This window comes from Blastomyces dermatitidis, assembly GCF_000003525.1.
Source record: "Blastomyces dermatitidis ER-3 genomic scaffold supercont1.5, whole genome shotgun sequence".
NCBI lineage: Eukaryota > Fungi > Ascomycota > Eurotiomycetes > Onygenales > Ajellomycetaceae > Blastomyces > Blastomyces dermatitidis.
This window is the reverse complement of record NW_025544778.1, coordinates 1,560,608-1,578,329: the sequence shown is the minus strand read 5'-3', so window position 1 is coordinate 1,578,329 and position 17,722 is coordinate 1,560,608. Positions and strand designations below refer to the sequence as shown.

The 17,722-nt window shown below is 48.9% G+C and overlaps 5 protein-coding genes across 6 annotated transcripts; 3 read left to right on the top strand and 2 right to left on the bottom strand.

The window, feature by feature from the left end:
- The first annotated feature begins 78 nt into the window (after positions 1-78).
- BDCG_04980 (gelsolin repeat protein) lies at positions 79-6,015 on the top strand. The gene is made up of 3 exons (XM_045420628.1): positions 79-467; positions 648-5,031; positions 5,098-6,015. The coding sequence occupies exons 1-3, from the start codon at positions 305-307 to the stop codon at positions 5,345-5,347; spliced, it is 4,797 nt and encodes a 1,598-aa protein (XP_045276700.1). The 5' UTR covers positions 79-304; the 3' UTR covers positions 5,348-6,015.
- A 122-nt stretch (positions 6,016-6,137) lies between these two features.
- On the top strand, positions 6,138-8,441 carry BDCG_04979 (D-arabinono-1,4-lactone oxidase). Its single transcript, XM_045420627.1, has one exon. It carries the CDS (start codon positions 6,479-6,481, stop codon positions 8,252-8,254), a length of 1,776 nt encoding a protein of 591 aa, XP_045276699.1. The 5' UTR covers positions 6,138-6,478; the 3' UTR covers positions 8,255-8,441.
- A 334-nt stretch (positions 8,442-8,775) lies between these two features.
- Positions 8,776-10,355, bottom strand: BDCG_04978 (uncharacterized protein; the record flags this gene model as incomplete). The annotated part of the gene is made up of 3 exons (XM_045420626.1): positions 9,978-10,355; positions 9,082-9,349; positions 8,776-8,835 (listed from the first exon to the last, which is right to left on the bottom strand). Exons 1-3 carry the CDS (start codon positions 10,109-10,111, stop codon positions 8,776-8,778), a joined length of 462 nt encoding a protein of 153 aa, XP_045276698.1. The 5' UTR covers positions 10,112-10,355.
- Positions 10,356-11,589: 1,234 nt separating this feature from the next.
- On the top strand, positions 11,590-15,165 carry BDCG_04977. Of its 2 annotated transcripts, XM_045420625.1 has the most exons (4): positions 11,590-12,087; positions 12,167-12,728; positions 12,801-12,898; positions 12,995-15,125. In XM_045420625.1, exons 2-4 carry the CDS (start codon positions 12,522-12,524, stop codon positions 13,704-13,706), a joined length of 1,017 nt encoding a protein of 338 aa, XP_045281074.1. In that variant the 5' UTR covers positions 11,590-12,087; positions 12,167-12,521; the 3' UTR covers positions 13,707-15,125. The 2 variants fall into 2 exon arrangements, with proteins under 2 accessions (XP_045281074.1, XP_045281073.1); XM_045420624.1 differs by having other exon boundaries at positions 11,590-12,728; positions 12,995-15,165.
- BDCG_04976 (acyl-CoA dehydrogenase) lies at positions 13,849-17,481 on the bottom strand. The gene is made up of 4 exons (XM_045420623.1): positions 17,067-17,481; positions 16,621-16,848; positions 14,213-16,409; positions 13,849-14,089 (listed from the first exon to the last, which is right to left on the bottom strand). Exons 2-3 carry the CDS (start codon positions 16,757-16,759, stop codon positions 16,252-16,254), a joined length of 297 nt encoding a protein of 98 aa, XP_045276697.1. The 5' UTR covers positions 16,760-16,848; positions 17,067-17,481; the 3' UTR covers positions 13,849-14,089; positions 14,213-16,251.
- Positions 17,482-17,722: the final 241 nt, after the last annotated feature.

Below are 17,722 nucleotides of genomic sequence, written 5' to 3'. Positions count from 1 at the left end.
TATTCTTGTTCCACCAGTTTTAACCCTCCTCTCGGTCCATTGGAAAGTGAACTAGTTAGTTAAGTTAGTTAACTAACTATTTAGCCGCATTATGTAAGACAGTTGACCGAGCAGCATGGACGAACAAGAATGAGGCGGACTATCTTCCTTGGCCCACGACCATAAATTTCCCCAAAAAGACTCAGGATCAAGACCTCGGGACGGAATCCTGTTATTTTCTGATGCCTCGCTGTCCGTATATGGTGCAAGACGGTTCTTGGTTTCCCCCCTCCCTTTGTCGGTTTGCAGGTAGGCAGCGTGAGCCATGGAGCGCGGGACCGAGGCGGGTGGTTCTGAGGATGTCAGCGACTTTCTTGACCGCATCCGTGAGCTGGGCAACAAGCGCGACAAGGAAGACGAAGAGCGCGCTAGAAAGCTAGAAGAAGAGATCATACAAGGCCGGAAAGAAAGACAGGCTAGAAGAGCTGGTATAGTTTGCATTATCCCTATTTCCCTTGCCGCCAGCGCCCCGGTTTTGCGGCTTTATTTATTTACTCGGGAATTGGAATTCCCCTCTCTGCTGAGGGGACACCGACAAAAAAAGACAATCAATAACCCGACATTTTATGATTTCCTGGCTAACAGCTTATGTTTCTATGTCAACGCAGAGCGTGCCCGATCCATATCCCCAACCAAAGACTCCCCCGGCCCCTACAATACTTCCCCTTTGGCAGCAAGCGTGTCTCACTCCTCTCCCATACGCGCACAGTCAATTGAACCCCCGTTAACACTTCTCCCATCCCCACAAAAAGAAACTTCCGATACTACACTCGCAGCGAGGGAAATGGGGGATTCTGATGCGGCCAAAACAGACGATCTGGCGCGTAACTTTGCCAGACTATCAACATCATCACGGCCTTCCTCGCGAGGGTTGACTTGGCAGCAACGGCCTGGCTCTCGAGATATCGATACTGGTACGGTGCCGTTCCCATCCTTCCATTCGCCTAAATCTACTGTCGAAACGCGTTTGGGGTCTACTTCCACACCGGACGCGGATCAAACTCCGTCTCGATCTCACATTGCCCAGTCGCTGGCTTCAAAGGACCCTACCTGGTTTCGACAGACAGCTGAGCGCGGAACTGGATCTCCTGCATATAGACGCGCCCAAGACAGTTCTATGTCGGATGTTTCTATGATGAGCGGGAACACGAGGTTGCCTGGTTTTAGCAGAGAGTCGAAGGTAGACTCTGAGAAGGTAATAAACAACGATTATACCAGTGACCGTTCAGGGTCTCCGTCCAGGGGCAGTTCTGTATATGGCACTAGCAGCCTGGGAAACAGGTACTCCAGCATTTCTTCTGTCTCTACGACTGGTGGATTAGGGTCCCCGGTTCCGCTGTCCAGCACTCAGAGAGTAGAGTCGCGTGCGTCTTTCACTGCAAATGATCCTCACGCAACAGACCGTCTGGCAATGTCCCCGTCTCAAGGTCGGATTGCTGCGGATCGACCCTCTTCTCCAACGAAAGGATTGGGTGGTTTTGTGCAAAGTGCTATGATGAAGCGGTCTGATAGCGTTTCAAAGAGATGGAGCCACCAACAGGGGCGGGGCAGTGTAGCCTCCAAGCCAGTCTCCCAGACGCCCACAACTCTACCTAGAGAAGCAAGCGATGAAGTGCCTCATCTTCCAGGTTCACGCCCTGGCTCGAGCCACAGCGAAGCAACAACTATTCGCCAGCAAGGGAGGGGGGATCTGGAACGATCGAAATCACCCAATGATGCTTTCGTGAAACCGTCACTTCCTTCCCAGCCATTGTCGCGATCCGGTTCGATTAGCAATGCGGGAGACAAGCCGTCGGACTTGCCTGCCAGCCCATCAAAAACAATGGATTCGCGGCGATGGAGTCCCACGAAAGCCACTTGGTTGGAGAGTGCGCTAAACAAACCAGATTCTCCCAAGCCTAAACCGCAGTTTCAAGAGGAACCTGAATGGAAGAAAGGGTTAAGTAACAGACTCAGGCAAAACAAAGCTAGTGTCGATTTGGGAAGACCGGGATCTCTAAAATTCTCAGCGCAAAATGAGAACCAACCTCCAACAGAATCGAAAGGTGCCTTATTCCAATCTTCCAGAGAATCTGAAAATCAGGATGCCCTAAACACAGCGAAATCTAGCCACCCAAGGCCACGTAACGCTCTAGAATCCGACAATGGAAGACTACGCATTGACTCAACGGCGAGTGAATCACAGGCTCCTGAAAACCCTCAGCAGCTTGATGGCCTGAAGTCAGGGGCTATCGGTTCTCCCAAACAAAGTAGCGATAGTCCAGCGGTAGCGTCACCTGGAGGCCCTCAAAAGGGGATAGGACCCCTAGGGAAACTGTCAACCGAAGGGATTTCACCGAAACTGAAGCCTTCCACACCTCCCTTAAATGACTTCAGAGCGAACTTGCGCCGTCGCGAAATAGCAGACGAAGCTTCCAACAAAGATGAGCCGGAGTTCAAGAATGTTTTTGGAAAGCTAAGGAGGACCGAAACGAAAAACTATGTCGCACCCGACGTATTGAAAGATAACATTCTACGAGGCAAAGCCGGCCTGAACGCAACAGGAGGACCGAAAAGGTCTGATAAAGTGGACGAATTCAAGGAAAGTATTCTTAAACAGAAAGAGGCAATGAAAGCTGGTGGAGGTTCGATCCGACGCCCAACTATTGGAGATAGCAGGTCTCCTTCCCCGGACAAACCGTCGCCTGAGATCCCGGAGGCCATTGCAAGGCGGAGAGCCATGACAAAGTCCAGAAGTGGAAGTATTATTCCTAACTTTTCGGGGAACGGCACACTCTTGAATCCAGCCGAACAGCCCAAAGCTGGAAGTCCTTCAAGAGAAGTAAAGCTGGCCGGAGCCGTTGGGTCGGACATTCAAGGCCGTGCCAGTAATGTCGTCCCTGCTGCTACCCCGGGCTTCCAATCCCCTACCTCAAAACCTTCGGAAAACAGCCTAGAAGGTGGAAAACCTGAGCTAGGCAAGCGCTCACCAAATTTATCATCTGGAAAATTCGATGTTACCACCGCAAAACTAGATCAGAAGACTGATTTTTCGCTGCCACATTCGACGACGACGGAATCGAATAGCGGCCGGGTCAGTCCTGACCGGTCCTCAAAAGTGTCAAGTTTTGCGTCCACGTACGATCATAGTGCTAGTCAAGGGAAACCCAGCGCCCCACGTGCACGTTCTGGTACGGGGAAACTTGCTGATAGGTTGAACCCTGCTTTAGCAGGCCTCTTATCCCGCGGACCTCCTTCTAGCAACGGGTCATCTAGCGGTTCGAATGATAAACCATCACTGCCAACATCCTTACATTCTGGGTCGTCTGAGCCATCTACACCAGGGAAGTTGACGCACACCACAAAAGGTCGAGCAAAGGGACCGAAAAGAAGGCTACCACAGTCTGCAAAGCCTGAACCGAAAGCACAGCAGAATGAAGATAAAACACCCTCAAAAGTCGAAGTAACGACATCGTGGCGATTGCCTGATGCCAACTCTAGTGGTGATAAATTCGGCCTGGATGCTTCACCTACCAAAGAAGATGTGAGATCATTACTCAGAGGGTTCCCGTCGAGCAGGGGGGAGTCGGACGTGGCTAATGTACTCTTCACACCAAGTGAACTGAAACAAACCAAAGATAAACCACTGGTATCCTCGAAGTCTCCTGATCTTAGAAAGTTTACTCCTACTGGCAATGGTCCTCAAAGAACCGATTCAGAAAACGACGGGACTGAGCCCAAGTTGGAATTACTTTCTTCGAAAAAATACGTGGAGGTCGACTCTCTTCCCCCTACCCCAACTCCACGAAGAACCACTTCCAGTGACAGTTTCAAGTCTGAGGGAAAGCCAAGTCCACCTCCCAAACCTGCTGCGATTTCACCCCCAGCAGCAAATTCTCTAGGCCAAAAGAGTCTTCCTCCCTTCCCACCAGAACGTATTGACTCCCCTCCTGTACCTCCGAAACATTCTAGCCCCACGCTTGCTAGACAAAAGTCAACCTTGATTGGCTCTAAAATATCGCCATTCCCCGAGTCATCGGAAGCAGTTAATGTCTTTTCAAGTTTCTTCGACGCTATGCCAAAAGCAAGTGATAAAGTTGAAGTCGACCCTCAGGCGGTATTAATGTCACGACCGGATGTATATCCCAAAATCAGCACAATATCGAAGCAAATATGGGAGATCACTGGCGATGGGAAGCGGAAGGATCTTCCAGCTAACCAAGGGTATATACTCTTTGAACAAAGCATGTATCTATGCGTGCATGTTTTCGATGTAGCAGGGGGTTCTAAAACCACTCAAGTTCATCTTTGGTGCGGCGACGAAGTAGCTGAGGCGGCCATTGAGGACGCACAGCTATTTGCTCGCAAGGTTGCCCGGGAAAATAGCTGTAAGCTTGAGCTCGTCAAGCAAGGAAAAGAGGCGCCAAGTTTCATTCAAGCTCTCGGCGGCATTATCATCACGCGTCGTGGCTCGGGGAGTCGCACCAATTCTTCTGCAATGTATATGCTCTGTGGCCGCCGACATATGGGCCAGATTGCCTTTGATGAAGTCGATCTGGCCGCTTCGAGTCTATGTTCCGGCTATCCGTACCTAATCTCTGCTAAATTCGGCAAGCTGTACCTCTGGCAAGGTCGTGGAAGTACAGCTGATGAGCTGGGCTGCGCCAGACTTATAGGTATGGACCTGGGCTTAACAGGTGAAATCGAGGAAGTCATTGAAGGCAAGGAACCACCGGGATTCTTCGAGACCTTTCCGGACACTTTCCAACCAACCGCGGGTCAAACGGCAGATCATTGGAAATTGAAGCCCACGAACGGGAAATATTGCTGCCGACTTTACCGCATAGACTATGAACTTGGGCAGAGGTTTGGATCTGGCTTTTGGAGTCGTCGCGGGACCTCGTCGCCCGTAACGAGGCCGAATGATATTGTGCAGGAAATCGAACCGTTCTGCCAGCGCGATCTCGACCCCAATTACATTCACATCTTGGATACCTTCTTTGAGATTTTTGTGTAAGTAGAACCCGTATTCCTCAATTCTGGAACCTTTTTACCGTTCCATTTACTTACTCTTTGTAGTATTGTTGGAGATCGAGCCCACGCGCGATCCGCAGAATTCGCCTCCGCATTGATATTCGCGCAGGAATACAGCATCATGGCTGTATCTCTGCAAGACCGGCCATTCCTGCCCAACAGCAGCGTCGTGATTTACGGACTTCCAAACGAATGTAAGCGGGCATTCAGAAAGTGGGAAGATCGGGGCATGGTATCTCCAAGAAAGACGCCAACCGTTATACCCCTTAATGCTGCTATAGAAGCGATTCGGTGATTTTATATTTGTTTTCTTCACTCTGCTTGCCGTTTTGGAGGAGGTTGATCAGCTAGCCTCCTCCTCATTATGGACTTGTTTTTTGTTTATTTAATCCATTTTCTTGCATTAATTTCCATAGCGGAGCTCGTTTTCATGTCTTTTTTTGTCTCTTGATTTTGATGTGATCTTGGTGCTACATTCTCTGTCCTCTATTCTCTTTTCTTTTCTTGTCTGACTTTTGCTTCTCTGGTTGGTTGGCTGTTTCCTGTTATACAATAATGTGCATGACAGCGTGTAAGAGGGATCCCCCTCTTTCTGGCTGATCTCAGATCTCAGCTTTTTCGGATCTGTGTAAAAAGGTTGATGCATTGCATTGGTGTTTGTTAGGGTGCGGGGAGGTGGTTGGGTTGAGGACCCTGGCGAGGGGCTGTTTCTTCTCATGTAAAAATTAAGAGACGACTTCTATACATACGACATGTATCGCTATATTGTTAATCGCATTATGAACAATACACGCTTCTCCTGAGAGTGAGGTAGTACGGAGTACATGCTCTGGGGCTTATGGCTTGATATCAACCTTTGCTAGTTGCATAGCAGGCGGAACAATGCATTAGGTGCAATGCCACAGCGAAAGAAGGAAAATAAATCATGTGAATATGAAAGAAATATGAAGTATCACAACCATAAGTGCATCTTTTTTTTCTTTTTGCCCGTTATGTTTCTGCTCGTTTTGGCGTTGCTAGGCAGGCCTCACTAAATCTTTGTAAACGCCTCGGCGAGCTTCGGTTCCGAACTTCATCAGTGACAACATCCACACGCAGGCAGAGAGCTAGACCCTCTCACGCACAACAAGCCTACAAGACAGCTAGTATATCCAGTCCTCAGAGGGCTAGGACGACGAAAGTGCGCATACTGTGACCCTGCCAAAGAGTTAACTACTGCGGGCGCGTTGCCACAACTTCACTTCCGCTATCCAACCCCATGCGCTGGAGCGGCAAGCCTTCAGCAGCCAACGTCTAATCACATCACACAATATCACAAGAAAATCCACTCTAAGGCCACACAATACGTTATTCCTATCACGATCGAATTCCCCGACTCCTTTGCTACGCCGATCGTGATTGCGTTGATCTAATAGACAAGCCCACCATGGACCCCCACATCGCCCATGAGCTCTCAAAACTTGACCCCGCCATCCCCTTCCGCGCCTCATCCTCCCACCTGCATCACACATGGGCAAAGACATTCTACTGGCGCCCAGAACTCTACATACAACCTGAATCAGTTCCAGAGCTTCAAAAAGTTGTCACGCTCGCTCGCCGGTGTCGCCGCCGACTGGTCACAGTCGGAAGCGCACACTCGCCATCAGACCTCACCTGCACCTCCGCCTGGCTCATCAACCTCGACAATTTCCGCCGTATCCTCTCCTTCTCGCGCGACACGGGAATTGTGACAGTCGAGGCGGGCATACGACTGCGTGATCTTGGTGTCGAGCTGGAGAAATATGACCTCACGCTGCCAAATCTAGGTAGCATTGACGAGCAGAGTATTGCCGGCGTGATCTCGACGGGGACCCATGGCAGCTCATTGAGATACGGACTGCTGTCACAGTCCGTGCTGGCGCTGAACATTCTCCTAGCTAACGGGCAGGTGGTGCGCTGTAGTGCTGAGAGCAATGTGGAGCTCTTCCGCGCCGCCCTCTTGTCGCTAGGCGCAATCGGCATCATTACGGAAATGACACTGCAGACGGTACCAAGCTTTAAAATAGCATGGCAGCAATCTGTACAGAAGTTACCACAAGTACTAGAATCGTGGGATAAGGGTCTCTGGACATCTTCGGAGTATGTGCGCGTCTGGTGGTTGCCGTATTGGAAGCGGGCGATCGTCTGGCGCGCGGATAAAACGGAACTACCCCTCCGCCAGCCACCAGCCAACTTCTACGGCGGCCGTGTTGGTAATTTTATTTACCATAGTTTATTATATCTCTCCAATTATTGTCCGCGAATTCTCCCCTGGGTCGAATGGTTTGTTTTCGGTATGCAATATGGTTTTAGGGCTGGTAAACTGACCGCTTCGGCTGTGGAGCCTGGTCGAACAGGCCTGCTCATGAACTGCCTGTACTCCCAGTTCGTCAATGAGTGGGCACTACCATTAGAAAAGGGACCAGAAGCTATCACTCGACTTTCAGCCTGGCTAAATGGTGATGCGGCTACTGCCCAGATCCCATTCAGCTCCGAAGGGCTCTGGGTGCATGCTCCCATTGAAGTGCGCGTCTCTGATACATCCAAAGCCAACACGCCACGCCCTTATCTGGACCCAACCTGCGTATCGGGACCCACACTATTTCTCAATGCGACTCTTTACCGCCCGCACCTGCGGGACCCGCCCTGTACGGCCAGGTACTACGAGGCGTTCGAATGGTTAATGCGAGAGATGGGTGGACGTCCGCATTGGGCCAAAAACTTCAGTTCCGGTACTGGGCAGAAGGAAATAAGCCAAATGTACGGGCGCGATCTAGAAGAGTGGTTAAGAGTGCGCAAGTCGGCTGACCTGGATGGGATGTTCTTGGGTGGATGGCATCTGAGGAATTTATTTCCTCCGCCGTCTGAAGATGCGGATGATGAAGATGGAGGCAACTCATTCTGGCTTGCGGAGCGGGAAAAGTCGCGACAGAAACTTAAGGGTGTTCGTGGTGCTGGGGATGCATTTGAATATATTGGCGACAGGAAATGGGCGGATGATCCTTCATCTAAAGCAGCCTCTAGCACTGGTGAGCACCGACAGACTAAAAGCACGTTGGTCGCTGAGAAAGATCATAACGAGGGTCCGCTTGACCCGCCCAGCCCACCGACGACAGCGGCGAGTGAGGAGAGCTTTGATCATCTAGCTCATGGGGAAGCTAGTGTCATGCTTGAGCAGAGTTAGCAGTTGCTTCGCTGGCTAGCTTTTTACTCTTTTGATAACTTGGCTGGGATTTGTAGCTAGCTACCTTAGATGGGCGTCATGTTACTAACATCATGTTCCTACTTGATATAACTTACTGTACGGAGTACATGTGCACTAAGCTCTCCCCGCTGTTGTTTTCTCTTTTATATTTTTTTTTATTTTTTTTTTCCGTTCGTTGGACTCTAACTAGTTGAACAGGCGCCAGGGCAAGTAGTTTTCACAATATGAAATATCTCATTACCTCCAAACAAGCTTCCTCGTAGACTAAAGGGGGATGTCTGTACTCCTATAAACGCCCGTCTCTCCCCACTACTACCAACCCTATAATTGTCTCTCCACCTTTCCATCCGTCCTTCTCTCAACCCAATTTCTCCGTAAATGGACATCATTAGATGTAGTGAAGTTACATGTTGACGTGGACGGCGCCAACAGGTCGAGCTGTTTTCCTCCGCTTAAGTGGACTTTGAGTTGGGCACCGAACCAAGGAATGTATGTAGTAATCAATACATCAGTTCCTCAACTGATGGCGTGATGCCCAGGTGAGTGTGGTAATTTTCCTCCTTTTAGTTAATGAACTAAGTAGTGAGCTGCGGCCGACTTTGGATTTAAGTTCCGCTACTCGGTTTAGCCCCCTCCGTTGGTTTGGTATCTGGGATCCTTTAATCCTGTAGCTGCCGGAAAATGGAACACTTTGACGCAAATAATAGTTCCATCTCATAAACGAATAGACTCCTGCCATTACCGTTCGACTGTTTCATGTCTGCATGGCCTTGGTTACGCGAGTGAAAACCCCCACGTTTACTTACCTGCATGTTTCCTGTGGAGTGGAGGACAAATCTCAGCAGCACAACCCTCCTTTTTCCTGGACGTCCCTCCGTTCCTCGTTTGCCGATTTTGCGCCTCATCCATCTCCAATTCGACAAATCGATGAAATGTAGGCTTCCAAAAACACCGAAATGATCGTGTTTACAACGTAAGTAGCCAGGGCCTATGGTCCTAAACCTCTCTTCATTCCAGTCATCAGTTCTGCTTTTCTGATACTGCTTCCTCTGGCGCCATGGCGTCCCGATCCTCCTAAGTAAGAGGGACCAAGAAAAGCCATATAAAAAGCAAATAAAACGACAAGAGGCGAGGACTGTATCGCGTGCTGGCAAGTGCGGAATTTAACTTTGCAAGGTCACGGATAGAAAGGTGGTTCGACAACCGATGGTCGAAGCTGTCTGGTCGATCATAGCGTCTGCATCTTCTCATTAACCGTTGCTCCTATCTCGTGACGCCTTTTGTTGTCGCCTATCGTGTTTTACCTTTTGCTCTTCACTCTTTCCTTGGATGCAAAAATCCTCTGTGGCTTTTTTCTGTTCGGGACATCTAGCGCTGGAGGTAACGCATGAAATAAGATCTTTTAAGTCGAGGATGAAGATTGTTTACATGCTGCTGCAAAACATGTACTGCGGGACATCTCCAAAGCATATCATCCATGATCTCCCCAACAAGGCAAGAAGAGAGCGGAGATCCTGCAGGGTTAGATTTGTCGGTTACCAGTAGGAGAGCTACCAAAGCTAAAACAAAATAAGGCTCGCAAAGAAAAACGGGGCCTTCGCTGTCCTTGGTAGTTAGCTCCAATCGTATGCACAGGACAAAAACCGGCGGCCCGCTCGCGGGGTAATGCGTTTAAAGGGCATTTGCGCCAGGTTAACCGCACCACCTCGGTCTCTCGAATATGAAGAACTCGTTCCCGTGGATTTCTGCAACCGCTGAAGGTAGGCCGAGAATGTCACTAGAATTCAGTTTTGTTTGGCACATGCGGCTCATGATGAAAGCTCCCATCCTAGTCATAGATCATACACTTCAGATTTATGAATTAATTCCCCGAGGCAACGGGTTACAGGAGGATTTGGGGAAGGAGTGTACCGGGTATAGAAAGATGCCCCCTCTTCCTCCCTACTTTTCTGTCAGAACAACCAACACGCTCTGTTTGACATGGGTGTCGGCACTGGATGCCATCCTTGAGCATGCACACTAAATTAGCAGCCTCGCCGTGTTGTTGTTCAGATTAACTCTGTTGGGGCCACTCTAATCCCTCGCATATTGGACGCAGACAGGGGGAAGGGAGAGGGGGGGGAGAAAAAAGAAATAAAATCCAACTTGAATCCGGAAGGCTTCCTAACAGTTCATTTGTATCGATATCGCGCAGGGATGCAAGTGCATGCCAAGCGCCTTTAGAACGCGAACGAGGCGGCATGAACTGTTGGAGAAAGGCGCCACGGAGGGACACGGAAACAATACTTCTAACCAGGCTGCGTAGTGATGAATGGACTAAGAGTCTTATCCTATCTGCTCAGCCGAATGCTGCGTTTATATGACGACATTAGAGAGACACGGCCGAAAACTATTTTCCATGTAGCTTATGCAGCTAGCCGCTCTAAGAACGGCGACAGATAGTACCTTCATGTCAGCCCTGATGTAAATTTCACTCGAGAAGACCAAATTTATGAGGGTAAACAGGGCGTTAACGCCTTTTCCGTTCTCGGATATTCACATCGATCAACAGCCCGCCTTGGGGAGGAATATAGTTACTCGTCCTTCTGTACCAGAAACCAGAGGTGTATGCATATACGTACAGCATGCACGTTGAGTTGCAGGTGTAAGCCTGAACTGAGATGTCGTATTCCCAATAGCAGCACTTCGATGCCAGCCATATCCTGGGTTGCCTACCTGCGGGTTGCTACTACACCAGCTGCCGCCATCGATATCTTGTTAGTATCCCCGCCGCCGCGCTTCGTCGACGAGCAAAAATTTGAGTAGAGACGGTTAGCGAGGAATCATGTGACTCTGCGTTGAGCCTCCGTATATTGGCTTTGTCTGTAGAGAATTTGTCAACTATCGTGGGTGGAACTGGGATGTGCAAAAAGTTTGCTGTTGGGGGTATTTATATGCCCCGATCAAGAACGGCGCGGTGTCTTAAGCCACATAGCTCTCTAGTCTGCCACCTTTCTAAGCCTGTCTTCATGAAGAAAACACTGGCGCTGGCAGTATCCGTTTACATATTTACAAATATGTGTGCATATCGGCTGGTGTCCAAAACGCCTAAACCCCCCTTTTGGGAGATTTTCCTCTGCCATCGCTTCCCTGGCCACTAGTTAATGTCCGGTTGCTGAGGATGATATCTGGGCCGAATAATAGTAAAACGATTCAGATGACCAGATTTATGCGGTTAGATTAGAGAAACATCGGGCTGTAGGCTGAGTCAAATAGCTAACAACTCGAAGGTTGTTAAGGTTAGTGGGCCAAACTTCACAGGCTGCCAAGGGCAATTTTCGGGTATTCAAAATAGGGCCATCAATTGGGGCAACTGTGGAATATCCGTCTGGTTCAAAAGGGTGCGGTGCTCTGCCTGCCTATCATTTTCGATGCAATGTTGCCTGTTAAAAATCTTTCGTGTCTATCGTCTGAGTCCCCCTTAGTTGCCCCTCATCTGGTTGACCATAGATGATCGATTCTCTAGCACGGAGAGCTGCCTTCACGGTGTTCCATAGGAAGGCCCTAGTTGAGTTATCGCAAGGCCGCCGAGAGGAGGAGAGACACCATGAGCTACTCTTAATCCTCGACGATTGATGCCCAAAACGTCGACCCCAGCACCCTGCAGAGAAACAGACAGCATTCATCCACTAACTCCGATTTCGTCGAAATCTTAGCTCACTGCCCCGCTTCTCCTTGGGGTCAGATCGGGCCGCTTTGGATATTTCGTGTCCCTACCTCAATACCCCACGCAATGCTTTGGTGCAAGTCACGCTGACACAAAACACACGGTGGTATTATTGCGCAGTCCACAGCCCTCACCCCTAATGAAAGGCGCGCTAATTCAGACTTCCCTATGTTGCTTCGAATAAGACGGGCGCGCCATTGTGGGATGAGAGAAAAAATGTGGAAGGGGTTAATGCCTGGCGAGAAATATTCTGATGGCATCATAACCGGAGCTGTTTCCACGTCACAGCATTGTACTGTACTATAAGTACGAGGAAGAAGTGGTGTGGGAAAGAAAAGGCGGGTTGGATGCAGAAAGAAGAACTTGGCCTTGTCACTCCCTATAATCGTTGTCAGCTCTTTTCTATATCTTATCTTTCCTCTCTCCCTGCAAATCTACCCTTTCCGTGAGGTCTCGCTGGCACGTATTCAGTTCCCCTAACATCGCCCTTACTTTTATCCCTTGTTACCACACGTAATCCCTCAATAGCAGGACGCCCCAATGCCGCAACCACCCACACTTTTTCCAAAGCTCCATGTTTCAACCAACCTTCCGGAGCTTCATTCCGCTTCCAATACGATGGCATCATTTTCAGGCTTCGGCTCATCGCAGCATATTGCTGAAGGCGGGACCCAGCATCAAATATTTAGGGCGAAACGAAAACATGTTCTGAAGGCTTGCGACCGTTGCAGGGTAAAAAAGACAAAGGTCCACTCATAAAACGCCGCGATCATTTTTATTGCTCTCCTTGAAAGGCCATTGGACTTATAATTTTTCCAGTGCGACGGAAACCAACCGTGTTACCGCTGTGCGGCGTACAACCATCCATGTCTATTTCGTGAGCGAAAGGCGACGCAGACCAAGGCGTACTCAAGAGGGTGAGATCTTACATTCCTCTTTTGTGCCGTTTGCTTTCTCTCGTCGACAAAGGATTGACAAATATGTTGTCTTTTGTTTTTTGTTTTCTGTCATAGCTTTGTCGAAATGCTCGAGTCGCACCATGAATTGGTAGTGAAGGCGCTGCAGCAGTTATACACCCATTGCATAAACAATGAGTGCTTCCCAGGGGATCCAATCGATCTTGTGGATGGCAATCCATGCACCCACGCCATTCTGGATAGGCTAGGATTGATAAAACAAGCTGAAGAGGCCCCGGAGAAGATAGCTGATGAGACTTCATCCCCTACATTGTGCTGGAAAGGCCTCCCACAATTGGCTGGCTCTGTCGTAACGGATGAATTGTCCCCAGAGCCTACCAGTTCAGTTGAATTTTCTCCCTCAAGCAAGAGCGCTTCCGCATCTCCATCAGGGCCCGACTGCGTGAAGCTTGAACCATCGATTGGGGGACCTCATGTTCCATACTCATTTTACCATGGCAATGCAAACGTATGGCCATTGCTGGCGACAGGTACTGAATTTAACCATTCATACCCAGCTACTTTCGGAATGGCGACTGAATGTACCCCCAATGAGCCAAATGGTAGCCCAACTTATCTTAGCATTGAAACCGCAAATTCATTCATGCCAACCGGAGAACGAGCTACGGGACTATCGAGATCGGATCTGCAACTGGATGGCAGTGTCACGAATCCTCATGCTAATGTTCCTGGGCTGTACCACGGGCCATACCACACCGGAGATGGACAGTCTCTGTATTCATGGGCCCCTGGCAACTGGAATCGATGACAGAACTGACCTCTCTGGTTGTACAGCGGAGTATGGTAAACTTGCGGGGTTTTTGGATACGGGGTGACAAACAGCTCCCTCTGTCATAAGCTTGCTCTCGCTTTCGCTGCGAACAGATTTATTCAGTGCGTTTCTCTTATTTTCTCTGATCTCGTTTTACCAGTCCCCAGCGCCGGTCGTTCTATAAATATTCAACAAGGGGCAACTTATTGGGATTCTCATACCGTATATTCTCATTCCATTTTACGAATACACTTAGCCACTCGAACGGCACACGAAATCCGAAACGAGGAAATGGACCGGAGCTTCCATCACGACGATGGATTGTGGCTGTGTAGAAGGACCACTGGAAAACTGTGGAGCGGGGAACCGCGCGAACGATGCTTGAGATCATCTGGCGGGATATAGGCCCGAAGCTCGTGTTATCCTTTTCATTGTTCTTCTGGGGCTCTGTCGCATTTCATATATCTTTCTTTCGTGTGGTCCCGCCACATTGTCGCACATACCTTTCTTTTATTGCAACAACATTTGGAATTGATTCCTATATTCTCTCATATTCAACGTTTTGGTATCATCGCATATTGCATAGGTGAAGGGAAAGCATGTGGGAAAGCATCGGAGTTTCTTTTTGGTGATGGGGAATCTACCATCCGAGCATTCGCCCCTCGTAGGGGACATCATGGCTGTCAGCTCGCTATACATATATATATTCTGCACATTCAGCTATACATATTTCATGTGCCCGCGCACAATAACCCCTACATGTACCTGAAATGTATCAATGGATGGAGTTGGGTTCAAGGGTCGACACTGATACAAGACGTGCAGTGTGGCATACATGATGAAGCGGGTACGCCCTGTCCTATCTTGGTTAAATGGAACGGACAAGCGAAGAAAAGAGGTGTAGCGTGAACGGGAAATGTGGCTATGGCAACAGCAGGTTCATGATGGAAGGGAAATGCGCAGTTAATGGGATATACAGGGGCAATATCATAGGTTGGGAGGTTGCTTGCACCAACCCAATCGATGCGCGTCAAATTCCAACGATATCACGGCGCGGAAGCAGAGGAAAAAACTTTGCGGAGCGCAGAGTCAAGAGGAGGTGGATTATTCGAGAAAAGTAGCATTAAGGGGCCGTCGAATCCACAAGCTGCACATGTACAGTACAATGGTTAAGGAGACCTGGAAAGCAAAAGAAAAGGGGTGGTGACAAAGAGGAGCGAAGCGTAAACTTGAGGTCAAAATAGAGATTTTTACAGCCTTTCCTGCTCAAGGATGGAGACTAGCTAGAAGTTCAAGTAGTCAAATATCATCGCTCCACACAGGACTGGGAAATGAACGGAATTGATATCATCATGTAAATAAGACCTGGACCCCACTTAGTTAGATATTGCCGGGAAAAAACAAAAAACACAAAACAACAAAACAAAACAGAACAATCCCAATGAGCTGGATTCCGAACTCTTCAACCTGCGAACCGGTGATTCCCACTAGGTACTGGTCAGGTTGCTTCAGGCACGCGCGAAGTAACTGGAACATCACAGACCTCGATTTTGTCGGCTTTTGCGGCTTGGGCTTATTTGGGATTTGCACTTGAGCGTTGTATCTGCTACAGCCAGGAAACCTTGCTGGACATTTAACTTAGTTCCGCTGGCCTGGTTAGCCAGTAGCTTGTCGCTTGACTAGTTTTCATGTCAGAGTTTCCACTTTTCTTGTAGCTTGGCTTCTCATCGCTTGCGCCCCCCGCCCCTCTCCCTCCCCTCCCTCCCTCTCTCTCTTTGCAGCGTGTATTTTGCCAATACTATCTCAATTCGCCCCGGAAGTTGGTCATGCTACAGTATGTGTGGTCTTTCTTTGGGCGTTGGCATGATACAGGACGGTGAAAGACGCATCCGGACTGGGCCTGAACAAAGGAGAGGGGCAAGGAGATCTTCGTCCAATGCGAAGTTCAAGTCTAGTTTAATTTTTAATTTGCTCCGCTTAGTTTATTCTAAGGGGCCGCCGTATTCGCTCCCGCCGTAGGAAACCTAGAATCCTTCCTTCTATATGTAGCCTCTTTACTTGAAGGGTGACCATTGATTCCGAACAGCCTGAAGTTACCTAACTGTGATTAAAAAAAAAAAGGGGGTCAACAAACCCCGCAGTGAAGAAATTTGTAATGCGTTCGTGATAGAGGCATATCAGGTATCACGGACTGAAGAGAAGCTTGCTTGTGAACAGGATTATGCGGGGGGCTCCCCAGACAGTGCATTAGACACCTAAGCGAAATGTATGTCATGAGGCTGGAAGGAATAAATCTAATCTATCGGCGTGCGCCCAGAAATGGAAACCAATGGGCTCGAGGAGGGATTGTTGAAAACTGTACTCTGTACAGGCTAGCAGTGCTTGCAAACCAGATCTTAATCGTAACTGTGGAGCCGAAGACACTTGTACAAAATTGTAACTGTACATCATTTACTCCTCTAGGGAAGAGGGGTTGGAGTCAAGTAACCTGAACACTGAGGAGCCCAGGATCATAATTTCCAGCATGCTATCTGACATTCCCTCATGATCGTTTCAGGAGGCCGAAAATCGATTTTCGTGTTTGCCGGGGTTCTTGTACAGCGCCGATGAGGAGTGTACCCTTGTATTTGCTGAGGATGCCCCGCCGGTGATATTTGTGGAATTTCTTCGTGGCATCGCCTCCAGCCACGCTGAGCAAGACTAAGCAAAATCCCAAGTTAGATACTGATTTTCCATCACGTCATGGTGGGGTGTCAGGGAACATTTTGACCAATTGATGCGCATGGAGTTTAAACTGCTGCAGAGTGACTTCGGAACGTATGGAATTCTCAAGTCGTTGGGTAGTTGGGCATGATAAAATGGTTGGGCTCCGAATGGCTGGCTAGCTGCAGTGTAGTAGTGCGGAACGTACTTTTTTTACCACCAGGGTGTTCATCCTGGAACTTGCTGATATCGTAAATATCTTGATCAATTATCACCCACATGTCTCCATCCTTATTATGAGATGAGACTTCCATCTTGGAAAACGATTTGAGGGCCGTCTCCGACATTTGGAAACGATGAGGAGAAAATCCGATGTCCAATGCACTGAGCGGCGAGATATAATGAATGAACGCATACACTTTGCTAGTCCTTACTCCTAATGATATTCATGCAATTAGTAGGCGGTTATGTAGAGGATTGGCCTGGCTAGCAGGCCGTTTGGTAACTCCTTAAAACCCTTGAAAGTGAGGGAATGGCGGTCAACCCCTCCAAGAACTGAGCTCTGCAGCTCTCTCTCCTCAATTTGCCCAGGGGGCGAGGTAGATCGGGCTCCGGTATGTTTCTTCTCACGACTGAGAATAGGGGGTCACTAACGATTGCACCAAGTAGCAATAAGCTTCCAAGGCTATCACTGATGTCCCACGGGTGTTTGTTCCCTCAGGAAACTTCTCGGGGTCTGCGAGGAAACACATGCAAGAGGTTATGAACTCATGACGCGATGCATAGCTTGAACCTGAAGACGGTGATATCGCTGATAGTGGGGCGAATTGGCTCTTATTTAGTTAACCAATAGTTTGATGAAGTGGCATTTAGAGGGCTTGTTCAGCTGAGCCTTTGGCGAAAGTGACAACAACGCCCGCTGAGAACCAGGAAGAGCCAGTACGTCGAAACGAAAGGTAACTAGCCTTGGTCATCATTGGCATCATATTGATCAAGAGTATCGTTTGCCCAGGCCACTCACTGTACTTGCGAGTCTTTTACCCCTATCCAGTCCACTTCTCAAAACCCCGCCGGAATATTTATTAGTCCGCAGCTCTTCTGTGGCAACTTCAAGCACAACATTCCAAGGGTTCCTCTGCAATGGCATAAATTCCCACTGTCGGAAAAATTTAACCGCGTTTCTACCCTCTATATTATGAATCCGCACACTTGATGTAGCATTACATTTGGCCCATAAGCAATCTCCCACTGTGGTATGCCGTAACTATTAGTTATCACTTCCACGCAATAAAAAATACCTGCTCTTGATA

What these genes read in the sequence shown, in the direction of transcription:
- BDCG_04980 (XM_045420628.1), top strand. Translation starts at nt 305, where the DNA reads ATGGAGCGCGGGACCGAGGCGGGTGGTTCTGAGGATGTCAGCGACTTT. An exon ending in AAGACAGGCTAGAAGAGCTG is followed by an intron (nt 468 to 647) that starts GTATAGTTTGCA and finishes ATGTCAACGCAG; the next exon opens with AGCGTGCCCGATCCATATCC. An exon ending in ACCTTCTTTGAGATTTTTGT is followed by an intron (nt 5,032 to 5,097) that starts GTAAGTAGAACC and finishes TACTCTTTGTAG; the next exon opens with TATTGTTGGAGATCGAGCCC.
- BDCG_04977 (XM_045420624.1), top strand. Translation starts at nt 12,522, where the DNA reads ATGCCGCAACCACCCACACTTTTTCCAAAGCTCCATGTTTCAACCAAC. An exon ending in GCAGGGTAAAAAAGACAAAG is followed by an intron (nt 12,729 to 12,800) that starts GTCCACTCATAA and finishes TAATTTTTCCAG; the next exon opens with TGCGACGGAAACCAACCGTG. An exon ending in ACCAAGGCGTACTCAAGAGG is followed by an intron (nt 12,899 to 12,994) that starts GTGAGATCTTAC and finishes TTTCTGTCATAG; the next exon opens with CTTTGTCGAAATGCTCGAGT.
- BDCG_04979 (XM_045420627.1), top strand. Translation starts at nt 6,479, where the DNA reads ATGGACCCCCACATCGCCCATGAGCTCTCAAAACTTGACCCCGCCATC.
- BDCG_04976 (XM_045420623.1), bottom strand. Translation starts at nt 16,759, where the DNA reads ATGTCGGAGACGGCCCTCAAATCGTTTTCCAAGATGGAAGTCTCATCT. An exon ending in ACACCCTGGTGGTAAAAAAA is followed by an intron (nt 16,410 to 16,620) that starts GTACGTTCCGCA and finishes GATTTTGCTTAG; the next exon opens with TCTTGCTCAGCGTGGCTGGA.